At 35.8% G+C, this 25,384-nt stretch overlaps 1 protein-coding gene across 1 annotated transcript; it reads right to left on the reverse strand.

Moving 5' to 3' along the window:
• Positions 1-387: 387 nt before the first annotated feature.
• Positions 388-25,384, reverse strand: LOC108680081 (neuronal acetylcholine receptor subunit alpha-10). The gene is made up of 10 exons (XM_018168839.2): positions 25,141-25,384; positions 12,669-12,808; positions 8,196-8,350; positions 7,630-7,813; positions 6,031-6,247; positions 5,217-5,351; positions 2,996-3,183; positions 2,151-2,367; positions 1,743-1,858; positions 388-510 (listed from the first exon to the last, which is right to left on the reverse strand). The coding sequence occupies exons 1-10, from the start codon at positions 25,346-25,348 to the stop codon at positions 412-414; spliced, it is 1,659 nt and encodes a 552-aa protein (XP_018024328.1). The 5' UTR covers positions 25,349-25,384; the 3' UTR covers positions 388-411.

Below are 25,384 nucleotides of genomic sequence, written 5' to 3' on the forward strand. Positions count from 1 at the left end.
GAATGTTGTATGTACATTGTACAATTGTACACAGATGGAGGCGTCGCTTTTTAAACAGCGCACAACAGTTAACATGTATTGTTCATTAATCGGGAATCTAATTTTGAGCAAATCACAAATAAATTCAACACACATCTTCTCTTCCACTCAAACTTCATATATCAAAGATCCTTAATAATACTTCTATGTGGTGTTACTACCATGAGTAGACCAAGAGTGTAGTCCATTGAATCAAATTCACGGCTTGCTACGATGTATTAGTTAAAACGCTTACCCTACATGTCATTGTTTATGTTAAACAAAATTAAAAATTTAGTGCAATTATTATATGTAATAAAAAAGAATAAAACTAAAATTACAAAAATACAAAATAAGTTCGCTGATTAAATCAAGTAAAAATGAGAAGCGAGACTAAGGTCCATGAGGCGATGACAGCAGAATGCAGGAGGTGGCCACGCTGGTCGCCAGCACGAAACACAGCAGCAAGGCTCGGTCCAGCACCATCGAGACCTGAGCACCCGAGGCAACGTTGCGAGCTTTGAGCCATAACTATCTTAAAGTTCAAGCCTTAACAACGCGTTTTTTACATGATATAAAGGTTCATTCTAGGTAATAATGTGATAAAAATTATACGATGAGATTGTATCAGAATATTTCATTCTACTGAAATATAACTATCTTAAAATTCAAGCCTTAACAACGCGTTTTTTACATGACAAAGAGGTTTATTCAAGGTGATAATGTGCTAAAAATTGTATGATGTGATTGTTTCAAAATATTTAATTTTCCTAAGAGTGGTAAATTCTCATCAAGCTTCTGCAACGGATAATTTATTTATGATGAGCCTGAGCTTTATTTATGAGCCTGAAATGTTGAAAATAGGATTTAATTCATATAAATATGGGAATATTAACCAAAAACTGTTGCATCGACGAAATCATGTTCCCGAAAACACTAATTAAGATTGATTTTAATTCAAACAGAATCGAATGCGCGGCTTCCATTGCCAACATGTAAATAATTTTCATCAATTAAACTATTTGTAGGTAGCTAAGAGAAGATTCCTGGGAATGCCGTATCGTGCCACAATATTGTAGCATGGATTCTGAAACACCATCTGTCCCAAGTCGCAAAAATTTCACTTAATTTAGAAACAATTCTATTGTTGAAACAATACTCGAATTTTATCACGGCAATAGACAAAATAATACCTTTTAGGCAAAACCTGAATCATAGGGCTTCAAACATTTTATTTTCTTAGTTTCATTATTATTTACAGATCAAAGATCAATGTCATATGATTTTAGTTCAAGAGGTTCGGATTTAGATTAAAAATTTATGTCCAAACTATAATTTGATCGGAATTCAGCAATATCCCTTCTGATTCTTCCTAGGGAAACATTCAAGTCAATTTCAATTCTTGAGAGACACCACATACAATTCCGTTCATAGCTCTGATAATCTGTTCGCTGTTGCTGTTGGCTTTAATGCTAACTCGGCAAACTTTAGCTTTTAAATTTCAATGATTCAAATAATTTTGATTGAAAAAAATTTCAGATTGTAATAATACGCCTTAAAGGCTACCGATTTTGTTGAAAGTTGGGCGTGTTGTTGAGTAATAACATAATTAAAACTAAGAATTAAAATCATATTAAATTTTAAGATCAGAACAAAATTTATAGATCATTTTCAAGTTCCTAATCCAAAATAAAATTAAAATTAATTATTGGAATAGAACTCACCCTCTGCCACTCGTCTTTGATGGCCTCCCTTCGGTCTTGGTCGGAGAGCCTCGTCTCGTTCTTGTCGATCGTTTGCTGAACCTTCCTGAGCACCCGCAAAAACTGCTGCTCGAACTCTAATGAACCCAGAAGAGCCAAGAACCGCGATAAAAAATAATCTTTGATTGTTATCTAAGGACAGAATCTTCCATTTGACGAATGATTAGTAAAATTTATAGCAAATAAATTGAACGAGAACCCACTACGTAAATGGTATAGACAGATAAAAACTTTAAATTTATTTCTAAAAATATACTAGTGGAAATTAACAACGAGTGGCAATTTGTATTTCTCAATTATAGATCCTAGATTTATGAATAAATGGAAGACTTCAGTAATATATTTTTCACAGGTATCGCCACGTATTACCCGTCATTTCAGCGGAGGTGCCCATGATCGGGGAGGTGGGGCCGGTGGAGTGAGCGTGGATGAGGTCATTGCTGGAGTGGTTTAGTCTGTGGCGCGGCGAGAAATGTGGCGACACGCTGAAAGGGTCAAAGTGGCTGAACCGCTCCATGTGCTCCATGGGGTCGAGATCGTGCATCTGGAACTTCTCCGTGTCCCGTGAACCACCACTCCGGAGTTTCTGGGTATGGAAAATTTTTTGCAGATGAGTAATTCAAGATTGTTGAGCTCGGGAATAAGCAAGAAAATGACTTCCATATCGTAGATTCGAGTCAGTGCTTGAAGATACTTTAGTACCCGTTTGAAAATACAATTGTTATTTATTAATATAACAATTAATCACTAGAAGACATCGTTGCGAGTTTGTATAAATTTATAAAACGAAAAGTTTAAGTATATAATAAAGTTCAACACTGAGCAAAAAAAGGCATGAGAACAAATTAAAATTTTAGAAATTTAGAATAAAAAAACTTTTTATCAACAGCCATTGTTTCATCAGGCATGGAGTACATTGTTCGCCATGCAGAGTTAAGACTATTTCAAATTCATTAACAATGCGGAAAATTTTAGAATCACATAAACTAGTTTCTTAAGCTGTTGAATTCATTTGACCCATTTACATAATTGAAAGAACTCTCAATGATAACAAATAAATTTAATTTAATAACACAAAGCAAATAACCGGGATCAGCAGAAAAAGATCTAGCCTCAAACTGGGGTCTCGAATTCATCCTATTTCCCGTAGAGCAGCGCATGTAAATTGCAGTCAAAGCATTCAAGAAAAGACAGCATACAGAGTGCAAGCTCACCGCTTTAGCCTGCGCTTCGGAGTCCTTAAAGTTGAGCAAGACAAACTTGGCCCCCCAACCTAAGATGATTTTGCGGGCGAGAGGCGGCACCTCGACGCCGCGCAGGCCGCGGTGGTGCAGGTTCAAGGTGAGCACGCTTAGCGCCGAGGCGAGCGTCACCAAGCAAATGGTAACTCCGTAGTACAAGCCTGAATAAAATTATATTACAAGCCTATAAAGAACTGCATTACCATGTACGTTTCCTGGTCGTGGCGCTTTGTACTTGGTGGTCATCTTGTATTGCTTTGTTTATTATTAACATTTTTATTTTTATAGTAGCAGGTTTCTTCTTTGGAGTTTTAAGATGCGATTTTTTTCGTTTCACGGTTCGTTTCGTCGGTAAAAACTTTCTTGAAGATAGATGAAACAATTATTTCATTTTTGGTAGTCCCAATTTTCGGTCTTCAACATTTTATAAAGGTTAATTTTCCTGCAGTTTCGAAGTTTTTTGTAGTTTAATGCACGTAATTAGTATATTATTAGGCAATCTAAAAAACTTTTTCGATGCCTTAAAGTTTAAACCTTACCGGCCCTCAAAGTTTAACCGAGTTGCTAACGGTATTCGTCTTTCCCGAAATGAATATTCAGAAGGCAGAAAGGCTCTCTCTCCAGAGTTTGTTCATATTCGTTTTGATTTACAATTAATGACAAAAAAATAACCCCATTCAACTCGCATAACGAAACATCAAACATTAGCGTACATCAAACAGTATCAGTATACAAGTACCATTAGCAGAACTTCCATCAGGTTAATCAACAAGTTATAGCTCATGATAGCAAGTGTTAGCAAAAATAATGCGTCAAAGGCCAACGCTTCCATACTGCACTTCCCTAATTGACGGCAATTAATGTGCGTAACAAAGGTTTGAGTGTAAACAACTTTAAAGTTTAAATTGCTCAGTAGAGCCTGAAACTTGGCTTTGTTAAACTGAAATTATTTGTGAACGCTCGTATTAATGCTGACATGAGACAATAGTTTCATTTAAAATGTTATTCGCGCTTTGTTATTACATGTATTTTGGTGATAATTATGATGTAATTTAATCTAATTTTCTCTTATTATATGCATTTCAAAAAATTTTCTTCGACTTGTTAAAGATACATCTTGATTCAGGAATACCATAGATAACCAGGATCGAGGTTGATTGCTGTTAACATGTCACAGTTATTATATGATACTGAAAATATTAAAAAATTAATCGGCTGCATCCAATGATTCTTCAAAGAGAGAGGAACGATGCCCACAATCGTTTTATGTTGAGACTACCTATAATACTCTAAATACTCTTTGAATAAAAGTACACATGCCTACGAACTACTATCACAGTATTATTTTGATAACCTAGAACTAATAGCTGCGCAAGGCAAAATTTGACTTCCGCAATAAATTGGTCATTCATAAATGGAATTACAGAGCAATCACTGGAGAAGAACTCAAAATATTTTATTTTCAGACTGATGCTTAGGATGGAAGGAAGAAAATTTCAGGCCGAAACGAACTATTACTTTTTACGATATTACAATGAAATTCAGTAGAAGCTGGTTAATAAAACTTATTTCTTAAATTTATGAATATGGCATGAGCGATATCAACATTAGAGTATTATATCGCCTTCAAAAGAGTCTCCCAAGATTAAATGGCTTTGTTCTGAAAGCAATTTAAGCATGATTTTTTGAATTTGATATTAACCGGAAACAACCCTGAGGACGTAATAAGATTCTTGCTATGGTTAATATTTAAGAATAAGAATTAGCAAGTTTTTGTGAGAAACAAGCGTTTCCATGATGGTTTTAATTACCATTCAACCTAACACTTACCACTAATTAGCAAAGTTTTGGAGAGAAACAAGCGTTTCCATAATTATTTTAATTACCATTCAACTTAACACTCACTAATTAGTAAGTTTTTGGGAGAAACAAGCGTTCCCATGATGGTTTTAATTACCATTCAACTTAACAGTCACTAATTAGCAATTTTTTGGGCAGAAACCATCGTTCCCATGATGGTTTTAATTACCATTCAACTTAACACTCACTAATTAGTAAGTTTTTGGGAGAAACAAGCGTTTCCATGATGGTTTTAATTACAATTCAACTTAATTAACACTCACTAATAAGCAAGTTTTTGGGAGAATCAAGCGTTTCCATGATGATTTTAATTACCTGTTAACTTAACACTCACTAATTAGCGGAGTTTTCTCGGTGGGTGGCAGACTCTCCCTGATGGTGATGAGGAAGACAGTCATGCTGAGCAGCGCAGAGATGCCGAGCGTGACTTTCTCACCCGACTCGCTTGGCACGTAAAACACTAACAAGGCTGTAGGTGAGGCAATAAAGGACTTTGTGTTAACTCTGCACTCTATCAAACTATTCCTGTCCTTTACAAACGAGGTTTAAACTAAAACCAACACTCAAAAACATTTACAGCGCTTGTTGGCTCGGACATTCTCTACTCAACTTCATGGATTCTGTTGTCACAGTTATTGCATTTATCACTAACTTTCCAGCACATATTCAAACAATTTTCTCAAGAAAATATGCGTGAATTCAGTCACCAGAAATAATCGAAATGACGAGGAACGAAATTTGGCGACGGAATCGGAATGCAATTGACACCAATTCGATACTGTCAGCTTGTGAATGACTTGCTCTGAAATAATTCAATAAACCGTTTGGTCATTGTAGAGGAAGTACGGTACGCCATTAAATTTTCGCCCGATTGCACTGATGGTATATTTGCTTCGTTAAAATTAATAAGCTCGCTCATGATAATTAAGATGTGGCGCGTTATAAAGTAAACATTAAACACGTGACTTTGATCTCTGGAATGCTTTATATTGCAATCGTTCGCAAATAAAATACTAATCGTATATAATAATGCCTCTATCAATGCTGAAATATATTATTGTATTGTATAATTTCATCACCTCTGACTCATTTCATTGAAATTCATACACCAGAAAAATCCAGGACCATATTACTGCCAAAAATCTTACCTATTCCATTAATAAGTAAGCAAGGTAGAATAAGGTTGAAGACGTAGAACATCGGTCTTCTTCTTAATAAGATGGTATAGGTGATATCTGGGTACGGTTCTGGACAGCAGGAATAAATGGCCACCGTCCGTACAGAAGTAAAAGCGTCCAAGTCGAACTCGCCGTTGGGCTTGTAATTCGACATATCCCCTTCCTCCATCTGTTGCGCCAGGTCCAACTGTGGGTGACAGAACCAAGAATTGTGAGGGGAGAGATAGTGTCTTGTTTATTTGATATATAAATTCATGACGCGCTACTATACATTGCGAAAGAAAATAATTATTTTGTTACTGACATTAGGTTAGGTGAAAACTTACTCCATCAGAAAAAAATTATAGGTGTAATGGACACAAAATGTTCGATCATAATTGAAGAGAAAAGTTATTTTTGTTCGGAAGAAATTAGGTTGAGCTAGAACCTAAAGTAATAATTATAAACAATGAGAAATCTGGAAACTTTTTTCTCCGTATTTCCATAAACAATAATTTCTGCTGCATTTGCCAGGCCTCGCACTAATTATAGATCCTGATTGCAAATCCATTTTATTGCACCCTAGAAGTAGACAAAACTTTTTCCCCTGACAACGTGTAGTCTGAAAGTGTTTGAGGTTACGTTTATGTAGGGAGGGATCATGGTGGTCCATTCGAAGCACGGCAGTGGTGGTCTCCGAGAGGCATACTGTTTTCCTCTATGCATTTTCTTTTACGTTATGATAATGGAAGCAATTCTAGCGAGAAAATACAAAAATGGCCACAGTTTTCCGTTCTTGTTACATTGGAACCCCAGGGCTAAACTCAGCCCGCAGCGCGTCTCGCGAAATAAACACAACAGGGAGTCGGTGTGTGCAACCGATGAATGCTTCCAGCACCTCTGACGCAATTTAATCAATATATTATACATTGATGCGATATCGGCATTAGGATTGATACCCAGTCTTAAGATCAATCTTAGGAGACTTTGCCCGTTGGAACAATGGTAAGAGGAAGGTTTATATGAGCAAATTTGGCCTTTGTCGCGGTATTCTAATAAAAAAATAGATCAGTACTCACTGCAGTGAGTGACAGAGAGCGCATTTTTTCGTGAAGTAACGAACGGATGGAAAGACATGACGAGCACAATAGCGCATTTTTTTCCATAAATGAAAAAATGCGCTAAAAAGTTCCATATTAAGAAAGAATTCATGCTAACCATCGTAAAACACCTTATTGCTTCTGCTTCAAACGTTATCGGAAAGTACCACAGTTCATTACCGCAGTTCAATGTACCAGCATTCAATGGTTTGAATACTTGGTAGCCGTCGTATATTCCGAACCTGCCCGATTTCATTTTATAGCTCTGAATATCAAAGGGGAAATACTATAAATTCAGTGGTTTTAATACCTGGTAACTGTCATATGTCCAACTTGACCATTTCATTTTGCAGCTCTGAATATCAAAGGTTAAATACTATGAATTCAGTGATTGGAATACCTGGTAACTGTCATACGTCAAACTTGACCATTTCATTTTGCAGCTCTGAATATCATAGGATAAATACTATGAATTCAGTGATTGGAATACCTGGTAACCGTCGTATGTCCAACTTGACCATTTCATCTTGCAGCTCTGGACGTCGAAGGGGAAATACTCGACATTCATCTCGCAAGATGACCTGTAGATGCCGTGCGACAGCCACGTCACCTCGCCGTTGGATTTCACTATGACGTTTGTATTGATGGTCGATGCACTATATTGGGCGTCGGCACTGCAACGTGCAATATGAATATAGTTCTTGTTAGTATATTCATGGGTAATTGAAGCGTTCTATTGACCGATCGGGAAGCATGTCTTTGTATTGACAAACTCGACGATTGTTGACAAAAGTTGCCTATTGAAAAAATATTTTAATATACTGCTAAGGATTCGAGTGGAGAACGGGGTGGATGTCATTAATATAAATTATATTGCAACAAGAATTATCAATGTATACAATTTTGCAATGAAGACAAATCGAATAGTTGGTGAGAACTAACTATGTGACTAGGAAATCCTCACCAACTATAGTCACTAGCTAATTAATTTGTGAGGACTGATGGCATTCTTTATTGATATTATTGAAAATAATAAATTCTAAATTATATACTGACTTGTTGTAGAGAATAATGTCAGGCTTCCAGACTTTGTCGTATGGGACTCTGATGACAGAAATGCCACCGAAATCCGACGCGTTCCAAATGAGGTGAGCGTCGATCCAGACTTGCGTGAGCCAGCAGTTCGTAGTGAGAATTTGGTTCTTCTCGTCCTGACAGAACAAGAAGGAAATCTTCTATACACTGAAAATGAATGAAATGAAGCTAAAGTAGACCTAATCCTAAACCTAACCTAAAGCTGATTTAGAGACCTAATCGAAAAAATCAGCGTTTTAATCGGAATTTCTTGATACTGATATTTCGTCTAGAAAAAAAACATATTCATACAAAATAGTGAAGAAATGTTAAAGAAGCCCTTTTAGGAACTAACTGGCATAAATTTTACAAAAAAAAATAAATAAATATATTTTCACTGATGCTATCCATTTTATTGTACGATAAGTGCACTCACACTGCTCTGCTTTCTTTTGATTGGCAATCCAATAAATGTTTTTTAATGAACGTTTCCACAAAGATGAAACATTCAAACATAATTTTTGAAACAATATTACGAAATTTATTAAAATAAAAATTGCTCTGTTTTATTTGTATTTGACGATGATTAAAACAATCTGAAATAATTTGTATTTCGAATTCAGGTTAAACCGCTGTTTCCATTTATTTCGGCGAAGATTCCTGTCATTCGAATTAAATTATACACAAAGTGGTGCTTTCGAATCAATTTGTGGTACATATGATATGCAAGCATTTCATGTGCATACCTGCACATAAAATATACAAAAATAATAGCTAAATTCGCATATAATGACAAAATATTACTTCCATGTTTAGTTATGTGTTTTGGAAGAACTGGTACCCATTCCTGAAAAGTTCAAATAACAAAATCATTCACGCATGTAAAGAATATATAGGAAATTCCTCGTTAAATATCCTAAAAGTCTGACAAAATTAGATGAAACTAGAAAAGCTACGTTTACATACTGCCCAAATTAAACTAAGTCATCCACTGATCTCTCTTCAATCTAACAGCCATTGAATTGCGCGACTCGGGAGCGCATCCGCAAATTGCTCACGAATCTCGAAGAGAATCTCGGCGGCTCACAATGCCGACTGAAACGACACTCGAGAATGTTCCAAATCTCACCCAGCAATTACGAGGACGTAGGCTCTGTGTTCAAAGAGAGAGCAGTTTTAAACAAGAGTATCAACTCAGACTTGCCTTCTACTTGATCACAAAAATGGGCTTGTCTTCGAAGCGAACTCTCTATTGTAAAGCAGAAATTGCTGAAGGTCTGCGGAGGCAGCGACGCGGAAGTCTGCTCGGTTTTAAGAGTTACAAGACTCACATAGCTCGCAGGAACGGGGTTTTTGCTATCAATATTTAATTTTGTTTCGAATGGTCTATTATTTTTGATCCGATATAATGAGCTAAAGGCTTCTAAATTACACATGTTGACTTTTGCGTTACTCCGCAAAAAAGACAGGAAATAAAGGCGATATTTTCTAAGTACAGTTAGATTATGTTGGTAAAAAGATCATTAACAATTTACATAAAAATCCTTTTTCTATTCCTTTCCAGGCAAGCCTAATGTTCTTGAAATTTGATTTTTTCAACCTGTATTATAGTTCATTATTTCTGATAGATTTTCATCATATGACAATCATCATATGACGATTACATCCTTTGAGTTCAACTAGACACTGGAAAAACTTGAAAATGCTAATTGGAGAAGCCGCATTCATTTCTTCAGTCATTGCAGTCATTAACCGACAAGTCGAGACTGTAAATCATTTAATGATGTTATATCGCGAGTGCCTCATCAGTTATTCTGGAGCTTGCAGTTGGTGGCACAATTTGGGCGCAGGTGAAGTGTCCAGCATTTAGGAAAACTCCGGACTCGTGGGCAAGAAAATTTGCTGGTACTGAGCGACCAGTTCTGTCGTAAATATTCCTTCGATCGGGAAGTTTGTCTCCGAGCTTCTTCAAGAGGAATAGAAAGGCTCTATTTTCACGGAAGCGGCATTGAAGAACGTCCAATTTTCTTAGGAACGACGAAGTTGAACGAGTTGTATATGAGTGGATCTTTTTAACATGCGTAATCGCTGTCGATTCTTCTAAAAAATGTACTTAAAAAAATGTGATGATCTGAAGGTTCTAACTATACTTGATTATCATCCTCTAAGGATATTCTTTATTAGTATATTTGGGAGTAAACAAAATTGTAAGACAGATAGAAACAGAACAGGAACAAAATTTAATAATTTAGTTTATGTAATAAAAAATTATCAAGTTGCACTCATGAGAAATGCAGACTTCTCGTCAACGTGGGTTAATAATAAATGATGAAAATGGTATCTGATCGGACGTAGCGATGCTGAATTTGAATTTAACTTTAATTTTAAAAACCGCATTAGGATGATTTGATGGAAAATGAAATTTCAATTATCCGTATGAATATAAATTGAAAGTATGTATTTAATTTTTTCTGGCAGAGTACTTGTTGGACTTCTTTCAATTAATTTCCAATCATTTTATCCAATAGTTCATTTTGCCAGTGAGCTAATAACGCTTCTTGTGGTAAATAACATGTTAAATGTAAATATAAACATGTTAGATGTAAATAACATGTTAATAGCTGATCGAATATATTTGATTAGTTCTATGATTTCCTACAAATGAAGATAACAAGACTCGGCTCTCGTCTTAGGAAAGCGAACGAGACTAATTTATATTCCACAATACCAGATTGAGATTGTGTGTTCATTAGTCTAAGATGTTTTCAAGTTTGCAAGGTTTAGATATATAAAATAATAATTTCATTTACTGTTAACCAGTACGTAACTAAATCGTAACATATAACTACCACCAAACTCGAATTACCAATTCTTATCTTATTGTATGCATACATTTACAGAGAATAAAATTACTGGCTTGTCATAGATGCTCATAAATATAAACCCAAAAAACTGAAAAAAAAATTCACAAAAAAAAACTTCGACAAGATTTTTTTAGAAAGAAAGTTCTTTCTAAATTTTACAGGATTAAAAAATGTCATGACCCCGAAAAATGTACGCAATTAAAATAATGAGCAAAACTTCAAACAGCCATATTGTTTGCTTTCTGCTGTCTTAGGGACAGATGAACCATCAAAGCCTGGCACGAAACGGGACCACATCCCGGCTGTGCTGCTACCGCACCATGTGATGTACCGACGCACAGTGACGCATTATCTAGCCAAATGAAAAAACTAATCGTACGATTTTCAAATTTCGAATTATTGGTGTTTCAAGACAATTTAAATAGCTGTCCGGAAATTTCGAAAGTTGCGATTTTAGGCGCATTCAACATGTTCACGTCTCGTTAAATAAATTTAAACTGGATGCCACATGAATCAGACATGAAACTTGAAGTAAGATGGTATGGAACGTCGCAAGTAAATGATTTGTATAAGAACACATAAACCGTCCAACAGTGAACCATTAAATTCTGCAATCAGACCAACAGCTAATGATATGAAGCTAAAATTCTAAGTTGGCCTTAAGACGCATTTTTATTTAGTACGAATACGAAAGCTTAATTATTATAAACGGGTTTCGAGAAATCAGGAATAACAGATTTCGGTTAATGGTGTTCTAAATTTGATTCCCGAGTAATCCAGAACAAACTCGCAAATTTCAAACATAATGAATTTTACATTAATCTACAATTAAAATGTAGATGACAGAGCAAAAGTTTGGTCATGGGCTTCAAACACACGATGAAACAAACAAACCTGTAATATTTGTAATTAAATATTTAATTCGTTACTTCTGGTACATTCAGAACGCGAACGCAGCCTAAACTCATTCTGCAACGTTTGCCTCGCAGTTACTGGTTCTGTTCCGGAGCTCAGCTGTCACTAAAGTTACTCTTTACGACTACTCCGAAGAATGCGATCAAGCGTGCCAGAGTGGAGCGAATTTCCCGAGACTCGACAAACTTTCACCTGATTTTATCAGAGGTCCATTCATTCGCGTGAAGGGTGAAACATTTACATATGCTTCGAAAATTTCCTCTTGAGAAGAGTTTAAATTTCTGCTCCATTGTCTGCGAAGGAACGCCAATGTTTTTAAAGCAATGGCTTGGGGCGCTCGAATAACAGAGATCAGATTGAGAAGCCGAGGAAAAGTGCCTCTGTTACGAGTTTAATGCTTTAACTTGGTTACCATGCCTTTCCGAAGGGATTGGAATGGGCAAAAGCTGTTGCTGTAATGCGTGCCACATTATCGATTAAAATCGCAGATCAGAGCAAGAAAATATAAATCTAATACTTAACTCAAGTGGCATTGCTTCTTCTACGTACTACTGCCTAACTATGCAATGATTAAACTTAACAGCAAAGTTCATTCCGCTTACAGATAAGTTTTCTCCTATAAGAAAACTTAATTATACTTAATCTTTATCTAAAAAATGTGTTCCTAGGCGCTCACCACATCAATGATGCTGTGCAGGCTGAGCCCGAAGACAACCGACAGAGGTTCAGAAGAGTTGTGCGCAGGTCTCACCGAGGGGTCGTAGTTCGCCATGAGGTAGCGGGTGAGACGATACTCCAGCTCGTCTGCTCGCGTACCTGTCATGTATAACGAAGAATTTGAGGTGGCAAATACACGCTTAGAGTGAACGCTTAATAAAAGTGTTGTCCTGTAATAAGTTTTGAGAAGCATTGTGTTCAAAAATGGAATATTTTAGAAACAAAACTCTTGGATGAATGAGCGTGTAGCCGAAAGAGTGTCATGTTTCTGCTCGTTAGCTCGATTGTCATGTGGCATAATAATTTAATGCAGAAGCGGAACTAATGAAACTACATTTCTGCTTGCAGGTAGCAGAGAAAATGATAACTTTCTTTCATCACATCATTCTTATACTTTATTTATCTGAAATTAAAAATTTACATAACAATAACCATTTGTTTAACTTGGAACTGCAAAAGATTATAGTTTTGGGAAAGTATTTAAAGAATAAATAACATTTTCTTACCGAATCTTCTATTAAATTCATATAATGGCCTATACAGTGTGTCGCGTTAACCTGACCTATCATCTCTAGAACCTAAATGTATATGCAGAACCTTGTGTGTACGGTAGCAGCAATACTTGTCAGTGAGCATTTAATTTTCATAGGACGTAGACCACGAACGATGCTGCAATATATACGTTGTAAATTCTCCATAACCTAGTATATTATTATCATCTTTTATCCATTGCATCATTCATACAGATAACATACAAGCAGCAGCACTTCTAAGTTAGGTTTGTGATGGTGCAAATTATTCAGTGCTCTCATTTACGAGAAAATTTCTCGCCTTAGGTGCTACTCTGTCATCAAATATTTGTTTTGTCCCATCAAACAAAGAGATTTACATTAACTCTTAATTAAGCTTTCTGGTCTAAAATGTTGTAAATGTTGAGCTTTATCGCAGCAGGAGTCATTTTTCCGGATTATTACTAGCAAGACACGCCTTTAGATGCGTAATTAAAGTCAACTGTGGAACTTTCATTGTGATATATGGCGTATTGTAGGCGAGGAAAAATTTTTCAAGAGTGTGCTTAAAAATACATATTATATCAGCCCTTAAGAGGAAAATTGATTAGCAATTTTATAATCTTAAATGTTTTATTTCTTACAATTTTTGGTTGATTCGCGGTGATTGAAATTTCCAAGAAATTCTGAGTTAAATACCATTAAGATCCTTAAAATAGAAATAAACACTTGTGATTGCCATGATGAAATCTGTAAATCAGCTAATTTATAGGTAGCATCAAGAGAAAATCAAATGAAATTTCTCGATTTTTATTTATCTTCAATACTACACGTTATTTAATGGCAGAAAATATTACACGATTTTCATCACTTCAGAACGTGAAAGAACGTTAAGTGGTAGAAAAAAGTTTGAGGTGGAATTTTACAGACGATGGATCGTTTCCATGACAAAACTGCATCGTGAAAATTAAAAAAGAAAATTTTCATCATATATTTTCATTAGCGGGGGTTTCTTTATCAATTCCGTCGTCAGAATTAGATAATACATATAAATAATGTTTGATAACAAAGTTTGAGCAGATCAATAATATTTGCTACGAGTGTCATCTTCAAGTTAAGAAAAAATATTTTTCTTTGTGAACAGCGAAAACTACTATATTTTTTACGTGTATTTATGTTATTATTTGGTCCGTTGAATCACTTCAGTTATTTAATGAAAGCTTGTCAATTTTGTAGCTACTTTACTGGGAAGAAAATCCACACAAAATTCATCTTTAACTCAATTAAAATTTATGAAATTGGGCCGCCATTAATCTTTTGGGATCCCACTATCTCCCGGAACCGCAGTGACAGAAAATAAATGACAGCTCTTCATTAACTCCAGTTCCTGATCGACAAAAACTTCCATCAATCACGAGGACGAAGCCCGGAGCTGTTGACCGCAATTTATGAAAACAACTCGTGTCACGCTGCTGAAAATAACACGTCGACAATATTTTCCTATTTTTCGGCGTTGACTTACACTCGGATTAAATTTCAAAAGAAGAATGAATATTCAGTACTTCCAAAATATGAAATAACTTGAGTTAGGCAATTAATCTGTTCATATTTTAGTAGAACAATGCAAATTCAACGCATGCCTGGTATTTGAAAAACAACTCCAATTTTTCTCTCATTAGGTGAAAAAATTATATAGTTTTATATTATATAGTTTCGGAAATTTCTCATTCTCAGGAATTTCGCAATTTCCATAACTATGTGTAAATTAATAAATGAATAAACAGTAAGTTCATTTATCTAAGGAACAAAAATTACTCAACAGTATTCATTTAATAGCAATTTAGAACACTGACAGGCAAAAGGGCAGTATGATTTCAGTTCCTTCACGATAAATTTTAAATAAAGTGACAACAACTGCTTACATCAACGAAATTTCATGTTAACAAATATTATTTGCATGATATTATATTTGAAATCTGTCACAATTCTTTTCACATCCGAACAATCTTAAAGCTTTCAATTAAGAAGCAACACAATTTTTCGACATCTGCGCTCCAGCATCACGTGCCTCAGAAATAATTATTCTATGCAAAGACAAGCAGAATTTTTTAAAGTAAACGATGCCCCCGCAACTCCCGAGGATGAAAAGTAGCTCGCAATTCAATTCCCCCCAATCCCAGACATACCTCTTGAATTTGCTATAATTGCCTAAGCTTACGACTGCAGTAGCATATTTTGTTTGCGCGATCCCCTCTGCATAAGGGGATAAAATTATGCAGGGATCAGTTGGTTAAAAAATTTAAAATGTCACATTGGAAAAGCTTTTCCTAGAAGATGAAATAAAGAGCTTTAAGAGAGGCGCGGTCTGAATGAAAGTCCGATCATCGAATTACCTCAAGCATTTGATTCAATTGAATCGCGTGCGGTGCCTGTATGTAATACGCAATATGTAGTCGTTCAACTTGGAAAATAACGTCAAAACATTGCTCCGAACTACGAAAATTCCCAAAATGTTTATCAAATTTAGGCTCAATTTGATGGATTTAAAATAAAAGAGATAAACAGTTTCAATTGACAATTATATTAATTTTTATAACATTCGTCATGCTAGCAATCAATACGTTCTAAGAAGCTAAATCTTTGATGAGTAACTCCCCTATTGCCTTGCTAGAAGAGCACCAATACCAATCAAATGTCGTAAATTAAGGTGATACTCTAAGCTATATTGTTTTCGAAAAATTTAAAACAAAGGCTTAATATCTTTAATAACCTCAAAATGTTATTAATTCATGTTGCGCTGAAATCTCTTTTCAAGGTTTCAGTTCTTTACCCATTTACAGGAAACCATTTCTACCGTGCATAAAAATCACAAACAGCGTCGAAAATAAAGTTTGATATTGTTTTACGAAGAGCTTTTACGATCATTTTAAATCAGTAACCGTTCCGTCGAATAGCAAGTGTGAAATATTCCTGTATTAGTAACAAGACATGTGAGAAAACTTAGTTTTACTTCTGTAGTTCTCAGTTGGGAAAATGTCTACCTAATTGCAGAAGCAAATATACGAGGTAAAACTTTTTGGACATGGAACCTAAACCTTTGCTTAGAAGAAGCTTTCAGGCAAAGAAACTATTCAAAACGAAAACCATTTAATCTGACGCCTTGTATGGGATTTTTAACAAAATTTAACTTCAGTTAAGTGATCAGTCCATTAACGGTGTTTAGATTACGTACATGTTTACATAGTTTGAAATAAAATATGACTCTTGCGACCCGTGTTGACTTTATTACGGACTTTATTACAAATCCAATTTTACTCACTCTTGTGTACCGTGTTGTGGTCTGATACAAATCCTGCTTCACTCACTCTTGTGTACCGTGTTGTGGTCTGATACAAATCCTGCATCACTCACTCTTGTGTACCGTGTTGTGGTCTGATACAAATCCTGCTTCACTCACTCTTGTGTACCGTGTTGTGGTCTGATACAAATCCTGCTTCACTCACTCTTGTGTACCGTGTTGTGCTCTTATACAAATCCTGCATCACTCACTCTTGTGTACCGTGTTGTGGTCTGATACAAATCCTGCTTCACTCACTCTTGTGTACCGTGTTGTGCTCTGATACAAATCCTGCTTCACTCACTCTTGTGTACCGTGTTGTGCTCTGATACAAATCCTATTTCACTCACTCTTGTGTACCGTGTTGTGCTCTGATACAAATCCTATTTCACTCACTCTTGTGTACCGTGTTGTGTGCTGATTCAGCTCGGATATTTTGACACTTCATGATATACGTGCATGGAGATAAAATTGAATCTTCTATGTTCACGCGTGCTTTTGGCCTTAGATCAATTGTTTGGAAATCTAATCAGACTAATTATTACGTTAAGTAGTCATCTGATTCCGTCTTTCTATATGAATTTTCCAGTTTTCATGCTAACGTTGTCAATAGGTTAATGTTTAAATCATTCAAACATAATTTTTATATGAACAACACATTCGTAACCAAACTACAAATTTCAAATTAAACTGGATTTAGAAAATGCAGCTGCCGAGGAATTTGATCGCATGTTTGAATGAAACAAAAAAAAAAGACGCCACAAAAATGTGCGTAGAAAATTTGATTTGAAGTAAATAGACGTAGATTTTTTAATTTAACATTAATGAAATCAAAATTTAGAGACAATTTCATTCTAAGGAAAATAGAGAATTGTTAATCGCGTTTGTGCGAATTTGGCCTATTGGCAATTCGAAAGTCGTGGAATGGAAAACGGAACTCTCAGAACGGAGTTTCAGGCCGCTTACCAGCGCCTGATGTCGTAACTTTATATGCCAGGCTAAACCATCCGTGGCTCTTGAGGAATCTGTCCAAGGTAATTGACTGGAATCAAGCCACCCGAGTATGAAATGTTCAGGCATTGTAGCTGAGGCGAAAAAATTGGCGCGATCTTCCTTATAAAGTGATTGACGGGATCCCTTTCGGCACCTCAAAGTAGATTCGTTTTGAGTGGAGTTGGTCGATAACAACGTGGTTGTTCGAATGCCTTGTGACTCCTACGACTTCAATGATGACGTCACCTGGCATTAATAGTTTTAGAAATAATTTTTTAGGAACCTACCTTAAATAAATTCATTCTGCTAATGTAAGCTCGCTATATATTAGCAGAGTTGAAACGCAAAGGAATAATTTACTTCAAATGAAGGAAAATCTCGTAATGGAAAATGTTTTAAGCGATTACCGATTTCGATCGTAGGCTGGTGCGGTACTTTTTACGCCAGGCCTTACTTTTAGTTGCCAAAACATGATACAATTTCACTTCGCTAAGTCACAGTGTAACATCGATCAATTTCGTCACCCAAACAAATTGAGTTGAAAAGTGGAACTGGCAATCAAAACAAATTGAGTCGTGTGGAACTCGAGTCACAAGGCCCAGTAATTGATCAGAATTGATGTAGCTAAGTGCATATGGCTGCAACACGTAACCATATATGTGTATGTAACCATATTAAAATGTTCTCGGACTTTATCACAAATTAGTGGAAAATTTTGTAATACTTTCTGATGATAATATAAATTCTTGAGCTTTGTTATTTCAAAGATTTTATCTACAAACAATAGCAACAAATTATTGAGCAAGACCTTTTAGTCAGTGAATCGGTTTGGGTATTATATTTAGTATTCGCTGTCTTAAACTGCCCAAATAAACAACAGTAACAAATTAGTCAACAAAAAGATGAATAACGAAAGATGGTATTAATAAAATACGAGGCGTTAGGCATAACAGCATCCGTTGATGAAAACCTGCTATTTTCGAATAGGTCCTCTTATTATCCAGTAAATAAGATAAAACCGCACAAGGATCAAAACGCTATATTAAATAAATATTATCTTTTACTATTTTACCTCTTTTCCAATAAATATTACCTTATACTTAAGCATGTTTTATCAGTGACAAATAAATTTTAGTAATCAACGCCAAGTTACCCAATTTTACTAATCCAGAATTGATATAAATTCTCCGAAGAATCTTATTCAAAAATATCGATGGAGCCCGCCGGAAACCTTTATGCAGTTTTTTTAAAGCACTTAAGTTATATCTCCTTAATTTCCAGCACATTTCTGTGCACATTATCAATTAACCCTACACTGATATTAGAGATTTCGTTTTGCAGTGTACAATATATACGATTGCCACAGCCGAGGCATAATGTTGGCGAAAAGAGTACGCAATTAATCTATCAGTATTATGTGAAACAAGGAAACGTGACGCGGCCATTATGGCAGATGATAGCATTCGTTTGAAGAGGTCGTGGCGATCGTGCCTCAGTCGCTGCTTGTATTGTTTATTGTATTGGATACAAAGTTGCTTCCGATAGACCGACCGTTCTTATATGGCACCAGCCAAATATTCCTGAAGGCTTTCTTATATTGATATTGCAATATCAGATCGGTCTTTCCTTAAAAAGACACAGAATAACCATTTAGATCGATGGCTTCCACGGTCCTCAGGTCTTTTCAAAAGGCTTGACCAGCACTCAGGGAGGCGGTTCTTCTCGTAGCCTGGAGATGGAAAACTCTAAGGGCATAACAATACGACCACAGCATCCAGCATTCCACGCAGATTGATTCCCGAGAAACTTCTGGTGCGGAACTCTGGAAACTTTTGGCGTATTGATGCAGGAAAACCATTATACTAATGTTTGAGAGAAGAAAGGGGAGTCACATTGATCTCTTTCTTGTGGAGGATGGTGCCAACACCGTTTGAAACCGATCTGCGCAAAACATTTTTCTAGACCTTATTAAAATTTGCGTGATTCGTTTGGAAAAAATTATATTACTTTTCTTGAAAAACGCTTCCCAATCAATATCCAAACGACGTTAACCTAGGCCTCCGTTAGTCATGCCTACAACATCGGTAATTCTGACAGACTTGTGCAGAAAAATGTCGCAAGCTCAATGTGTACATATGCGTACCGCCGGCACCTGCCATGTAGCGGCGCTGGTGCAGGCGATAAGGCCGGCAAGCTCTGCGAGAGACTCGGCTTGCGTGCACTGCTGTAGCCGTGGTTGCAAGAATGCTGCGAAATATTCTCGCTGGCCAAGCTGGAATTATTCTTGAAAAATATTTTTGGAAGTTTTAGGACAAGTAAAAACTAAAAAATAAAATTCATACGACATTTATACATTACAAAATTTTTACATAAATTTTACTTTCTCTCTATTAGGAAATAAAAGAAATAAAAATCCATAAAAACTAAATACGTAATTTTTATGGTGTGCTTGATATATAAAGATTTTCTTATTAAAAGTAATCAGTAAATTAAAATAGAGCAAAACATTTGCTTTCCACTTATAATAGGAAGATCACATAGCTTAACATGGACATCAATAAATGTTGGTAAGCTTTAAATTCGCAGCATCGGTTTTTCTTCTTCACTTTCAACATGGGAGTGTAAGGCCATGTTGTACGACGAACGAAGAGAATGAATAGATTACTTTGAAGATAAGGCATTAAAATTTGATATAGAGGAACAATTGATAGGTAATTTATTCTGTAGTTACATTAACCCACTTACTGAAGTGGAAAAGGAAACAACACGTTATTTGTTGAAATTATAATTACAGCTTTTGCTCAAAATGTTTTTATAACATCAAAACTGATTGTATCACCGATAGTTTTTGAAAAAAATGCGCTAGAGTTATAATTAAAAGTTTGAAATCTAATCGCCGCAACTAAATACAAAAAAAAAGAGCACAGAAATATTTCTATGCCATAAATTCGAGCTGACAATTGCGAAGGCAATTAGTCAATTATTTGATCTCAGTTCTTGAAACCGAAATAAGTTGAAAATGAACGGAGAGTTGCAGCGAAAATTTATGCAAGTCATAAAATATAGAGACGAGAGGGAGGTTTCCTTCTCTATTCCCAGCAAATCTCATTGAAATAATTGCAGTGAAAATATGAGTGTAAGCGCAATTACAAAAGTCTCAAAAAATATATCGTTGAAAATATCCATTCAGAATATAAGCATATTTACAATAGAAAACAAATGCATAGTCTTAATTCGTGAATAACATCGGACAGTGAATGAAATGTTACTAATGAAATCTAATCTGTCTAAAAATAATTTTTTACAATTTTTACTTAGAGGCTCATTTGGCATTTTAACTTTCTTGAGTATCCTTTCTCAGCTAACCAGTTTGTTACCGCGCTCAAAAATGAATTACGGACGGCGTAATTGACATCGACGAACGCTTCTTCGCTACTGCAGAGCCTGGCACTATATCAGTCTATTGAGGCTTGAGCAACACAGCTCACAGGAAATCAATCTTTGCTTGTGCATTAAAAAGACCTGAATTCAGTACGAAAAGTGACGTTGTTTTGAGTGTTTCAGCTCGTTGAATTCAGCACAAATTGCTCATGTCGACGCTGCTGCGAGGGCTCCTATGCGTTGAATTCGGCATCAACAATTCAGATCGATTCTGTTTTGAGGGATTCTGCGCGTTGATATCGGCACTAACAGCTCGGATCCACGCTCCTAACATTCAGTTCACCAGTGCTTTACAGTCAGTTCAGTGACAGAATTTAAAAAATATAACTCAGTACTCACTGCAGTGAGTGACAGAGAGCGAATTTTCTCGTCGACGAAAACTTGAGGTCACGGACGGACGGACAGACAGATGGACAGACGGACATGGCGAGCACAATAGTCCATTTTTTCCATAAATGAGAAAATGCGCTAAAAATGGGCAACACAGGCGAACCCGAGTTCAATCCGTGTTCATATGCTGTCAGTAGAGTGAAGTACGTGATTTTTCTTCTAGGTTGGTTTCATCATTGGCTCATTATTAAAATGTAAGTTTTATTATGTATTGTAGAAACTTGACTCCCCCCAGGTGCGACCATTCACACGAAATAAGTTTGGCGAAGAATTCAATGAGGATTCAATTTTTCAAATTATCTGTTTGAAGACTTTACATACACTTAACTTTCGCTTTTTACTGGCCAACTGAAAAAATGTAGCTACTTAGGAATGATAAACTTAAAAACTTTGCGAATGAAACATTTTCAAAACATGCGAAGATATTTCAAATTCTCTCACATCTTTATTCTCGCGTTTAAAGCATTGCTACAAACTTCAGTCAAGTCTTCAGTCAGTCTTCAGTGCAGCTTCCTGTGAAGGCAGTAGGTATTGATTTCTGCCTTCAGTCATGAAATCCTCTGTCCTAACCAACTTACTAGAGTTATTTCAATTGTTTTCGAAATTGAGGGCAAATAAGATTCCGCAGACTCAAAATATCACGGGACATTTTCAAAGTAGCCATTCCAGCAAAATAGAATACACTCATTACCTGAGACCAACAAGAATAAGGCATTCTTACTATTAAAATAAGTCGGAATTTAGAAGCATTTGGCCTCAGGTAGAAGTAGTAAAATTCTGCCTCTCAGTAGAGGAGTTCTTACCCATTAAAACGGAACACCAAACTAACCCGACTACGATTTCTTATTCGAAATGAAATTTTGGATTCAATTTTGAATGATAATAATCTGAAGTATACGAACTAGTGTTGAATGCGAAGGAAGCGATTTGGAAATCTCTGTTTAAAAATTAAATAAATTATGATTTTACAGGTAGGGCCAGCGTGTTAACTTGAAAACACTGAAAGTTGAAAAATCTAAAAAATAATCCTGCTCGGCTTCTGCGTAAAATGAATGGAACGGCTTACTTTCTTAGCAGTGGTTGATGCCTTTTTACCGACCAACAAAAACTTTAGAGTGCGCTGCATTCAAATGCAATGGTACTTGATCAAAGAAAGTCAGAGTTCACGCCAGTAAAAGCGAAACGATTAAGTAGTCGTATTTGTAATGCCAACGAATAGTAAACCTAAATTATTTCTATATGTTTTGTACAAATATTGAAACCACGAATGTTCGCAAATTAAATAATAGAACTTAAGTTCAAAATTTTAACCTTGTCCTCTTCAGTCAAGAAACTTGCTCGAACGCTGCTGAAAACAGTCCGAGGGTTTTCGAACTTCACTCAAGATAAAAATAAAAATAGCTGGAACAATAATTGAAAATTATCAGTAATTAATTGTGGGGCATGATTACCCGTGAAGAAACAAAGCTTAAGCATTAAAGCTCTTACTTGTATTTCAGATTACAATCGTTTACTAGCGATCACTTTAAACCGTTTGTTCGTGCGGTTTCAACAGAGGCAGAGAAGGAGTTCATATAGTTGGTTATTTCTAACCCAGAGTAGTATTTAGAAAAATATTAATGGATTTTCTCATGAGCCTTGATAAACTTGACGGTTCTTCACACTTTAACATTAAGGTTTTGATACCATGCTGTTCTTCTCATTTGAACCTGACGATTCTGATGCTGCAAACCTGATTTCAGTTATATTGCAAACAATGTTGATGCCATGCAACGCAACTATACAACTAAAAAGTAAGTTTTTAACAGAGGAAGGTCGATCTTCTATGGCATAAACACTCTGGGAGCAAAACGTGCTAATAATCGGTTCAAATTCATACCAACTTGCGGGAATATCTTCATACCAACAGTGAACGCAACAATTCCACACTTCAACTCTAAAACCTATTAAATCATCACTTTTCCGCTAGGATAGCATACAGCAGTTTTAAAGAGAAGCGCAGCCGTTACTTAAATGAACGTATATGAATAGCACTCGCTCCGAGAGCAGCTATGATGGAGAACAGAAGCTCAACATTATTGTTTAAACCAGCAAATCAGGAGATAAGGTGCCATTCTTGCTGAATGTGTCCCGCAGTTCGCAGCAATGACCCGCACATTTGGCCGTCCTGATGATGATGTTAGTGCGCATACGAGTTTCCTTGTATTGTTATGATTGCTGCTTCGGTACTTCCATTAACACTTGCATGGTCCACTCAGTGAGTGGATAATTTTTATCTTATTGCTATGTCATTGGGGATCTTAAACTGAGTACACCGTATTTTTGCTGCATCAACTGAGTTATTCAGGGTATATGTATATGTCGGGTTGAAATTTTGTTCAATAATTTTGGTTTGCTTATGATGATTAGCATTTATGAACGCTGCTGTGGGCTAACATCGATACAAGAAGATGCAAGCATTATCATGAGTATTCATGGTCGTCTGAACACCATTATATTCCGGGGAGGAAGTAAATTCGACTGAAGTTACAATTTACCGGTCAAACTTTCCGACTCTAAAACCAATCTCCAGGGTCTAGACTTTATAGTTTTCAGCTCATGAGCTTTCCTGTTGTTACAACGATCAACTATTCAGAAGAATGCTAACATAATTCAAGAGTTAATTGCGTTCTTCTTTAAGATACACAAATATGCATAAATATACGAGTACATAATAAGCATAATTAAACAACGTAAGGCTTTGTTAAGATTTGAACTATTATTTAGAGATGAAAATCCATACTTCAACAGCCTACATCAATGCCACAAGACAAGTAGTTCCATAACGGCTCCGTGCCATTATTAATAATATATTAATCATGGTGCATGCCCAATATTAACGAACGTGGGCAATAAGGCAAGATTTCTCTGAAGCGACAATTGGCGAATTATCGTTTTTTTTATTCTAATTTTTTATTTGTTTCATATATGGTAGTTCATCTTAAAAAAAAGCTTCAATAATCTGAATCTGGCAAATCTTCAATCGCTTGGAGAGTGAACTATAAAAAGCAGTTAAAAGTATTTAAGTGAGGTTCAATGCATAACTGAGACCAAGGCACTCCCGAGCGAAAATTAAAGGATTTTATAAAGTTTGACATCAAGACTTTTAATTAATTTTGCATAGGCGAAATACTGATTTACGATTATGATCGTGTATTATAAGTAGGATTTGGAATTACAATTAACAATATTTGCAAATGAAAATTAATTCAGTTTTCCCTCATTTTCCTGAATGAAACTCTGAAATATGACTTATTGTGTCCTTCAAAAGCTACAGTCAGTGCTGAATTTCAGTCAAAGAAAAAACTGAACCCAATTAATGCAAACAAAAATCATGTTTTGAGCAAATTGTTCGTGAGTAAACACAGGGCAACTCACTACCCTGTCATATGTTTGAAGCTCAATCGTTTTTATACAAACACAGAAATAATGACAATGAACCTCAGAATGCACTTATTACTTATATAAGCCCACATCACATGAACCTTTTCATGAAATTACAAGTTAATTTTGCTCGGAAACTTCTAAGATTGCATCATTAAGCTGAAAATTTTTCCTACTTGCGCTGACAGTGCAATAATGGAATGCTTAAGCTGCTTGAATAGTTATTTGAGTAGTAATTTTTTTAGTAGTATTTTGTTTGAGTAGTAATTTAAGTAATGTTTGAGTAGTAATTACAGAGACTGATGAGGAGAAAAATGTTAATGGAGTTTAGATCCCACCTGTTAGAAGCAAAGTGGCGCAGAAGACGACGAGCAGCAGTCGGTGCAGACTGGTACAAGAAATCCTGTGATATGAGAATGTAGATCCTGATAAGCTGTTGTTTCTTTTATTTATTGTTGTTTTAGTAGCAAGGACACGCGTTGGTGGAACTCCATTACGTAGATCGGCTTTTGAAAATTTATAAGAAATGAAAGACGCTGCTGACATGTGCGATTGCTTCTCATTTGTTTGTTTTAGTCTCGA

The sequence above is a fragment of the Hyalella azteca genome, unplaced genomic scaffold, assembly GCF_000764305.2.
Source record: "Hyalella azteca isolate HAZT.00-mixed unplaced genomic scaffold, Hazt_2.0.2 contig9978, whole genome shotgun sequence".
NCBI classification, from domain to species: Eukaryota; Metazoa; Arthropoda; class Malacostraca; order Amphipoda; family Hyalellidae; genus Hyalella; species Hyalella azteca.

Excerpts from the sequence above, each read along its gene's own strand:
- LOC108680081 (XM_018168839.2), bottom strand. The coding sequence starts at position 25,348 with ATGTCAGCAGCGTCTTTCATTTCTTATAAATTTTCAAAAGCCGATCTA. Across the intron at positions 12,809-25,140 it reads CGCCACTTTGCTTCTAACAG|GTACGCGAGCAGACGAGCTG; the intron begins GTGGGATCTAAA and ends TATACATGACAG. Across the intron at positions 511-1,742 it reads TCAAAGACGAGTGGCAGAGG|GTCTCGATGGTGCTGGACCG; the intron begins GTGAGTTCTATT and ends TCGGGTGCTCAG.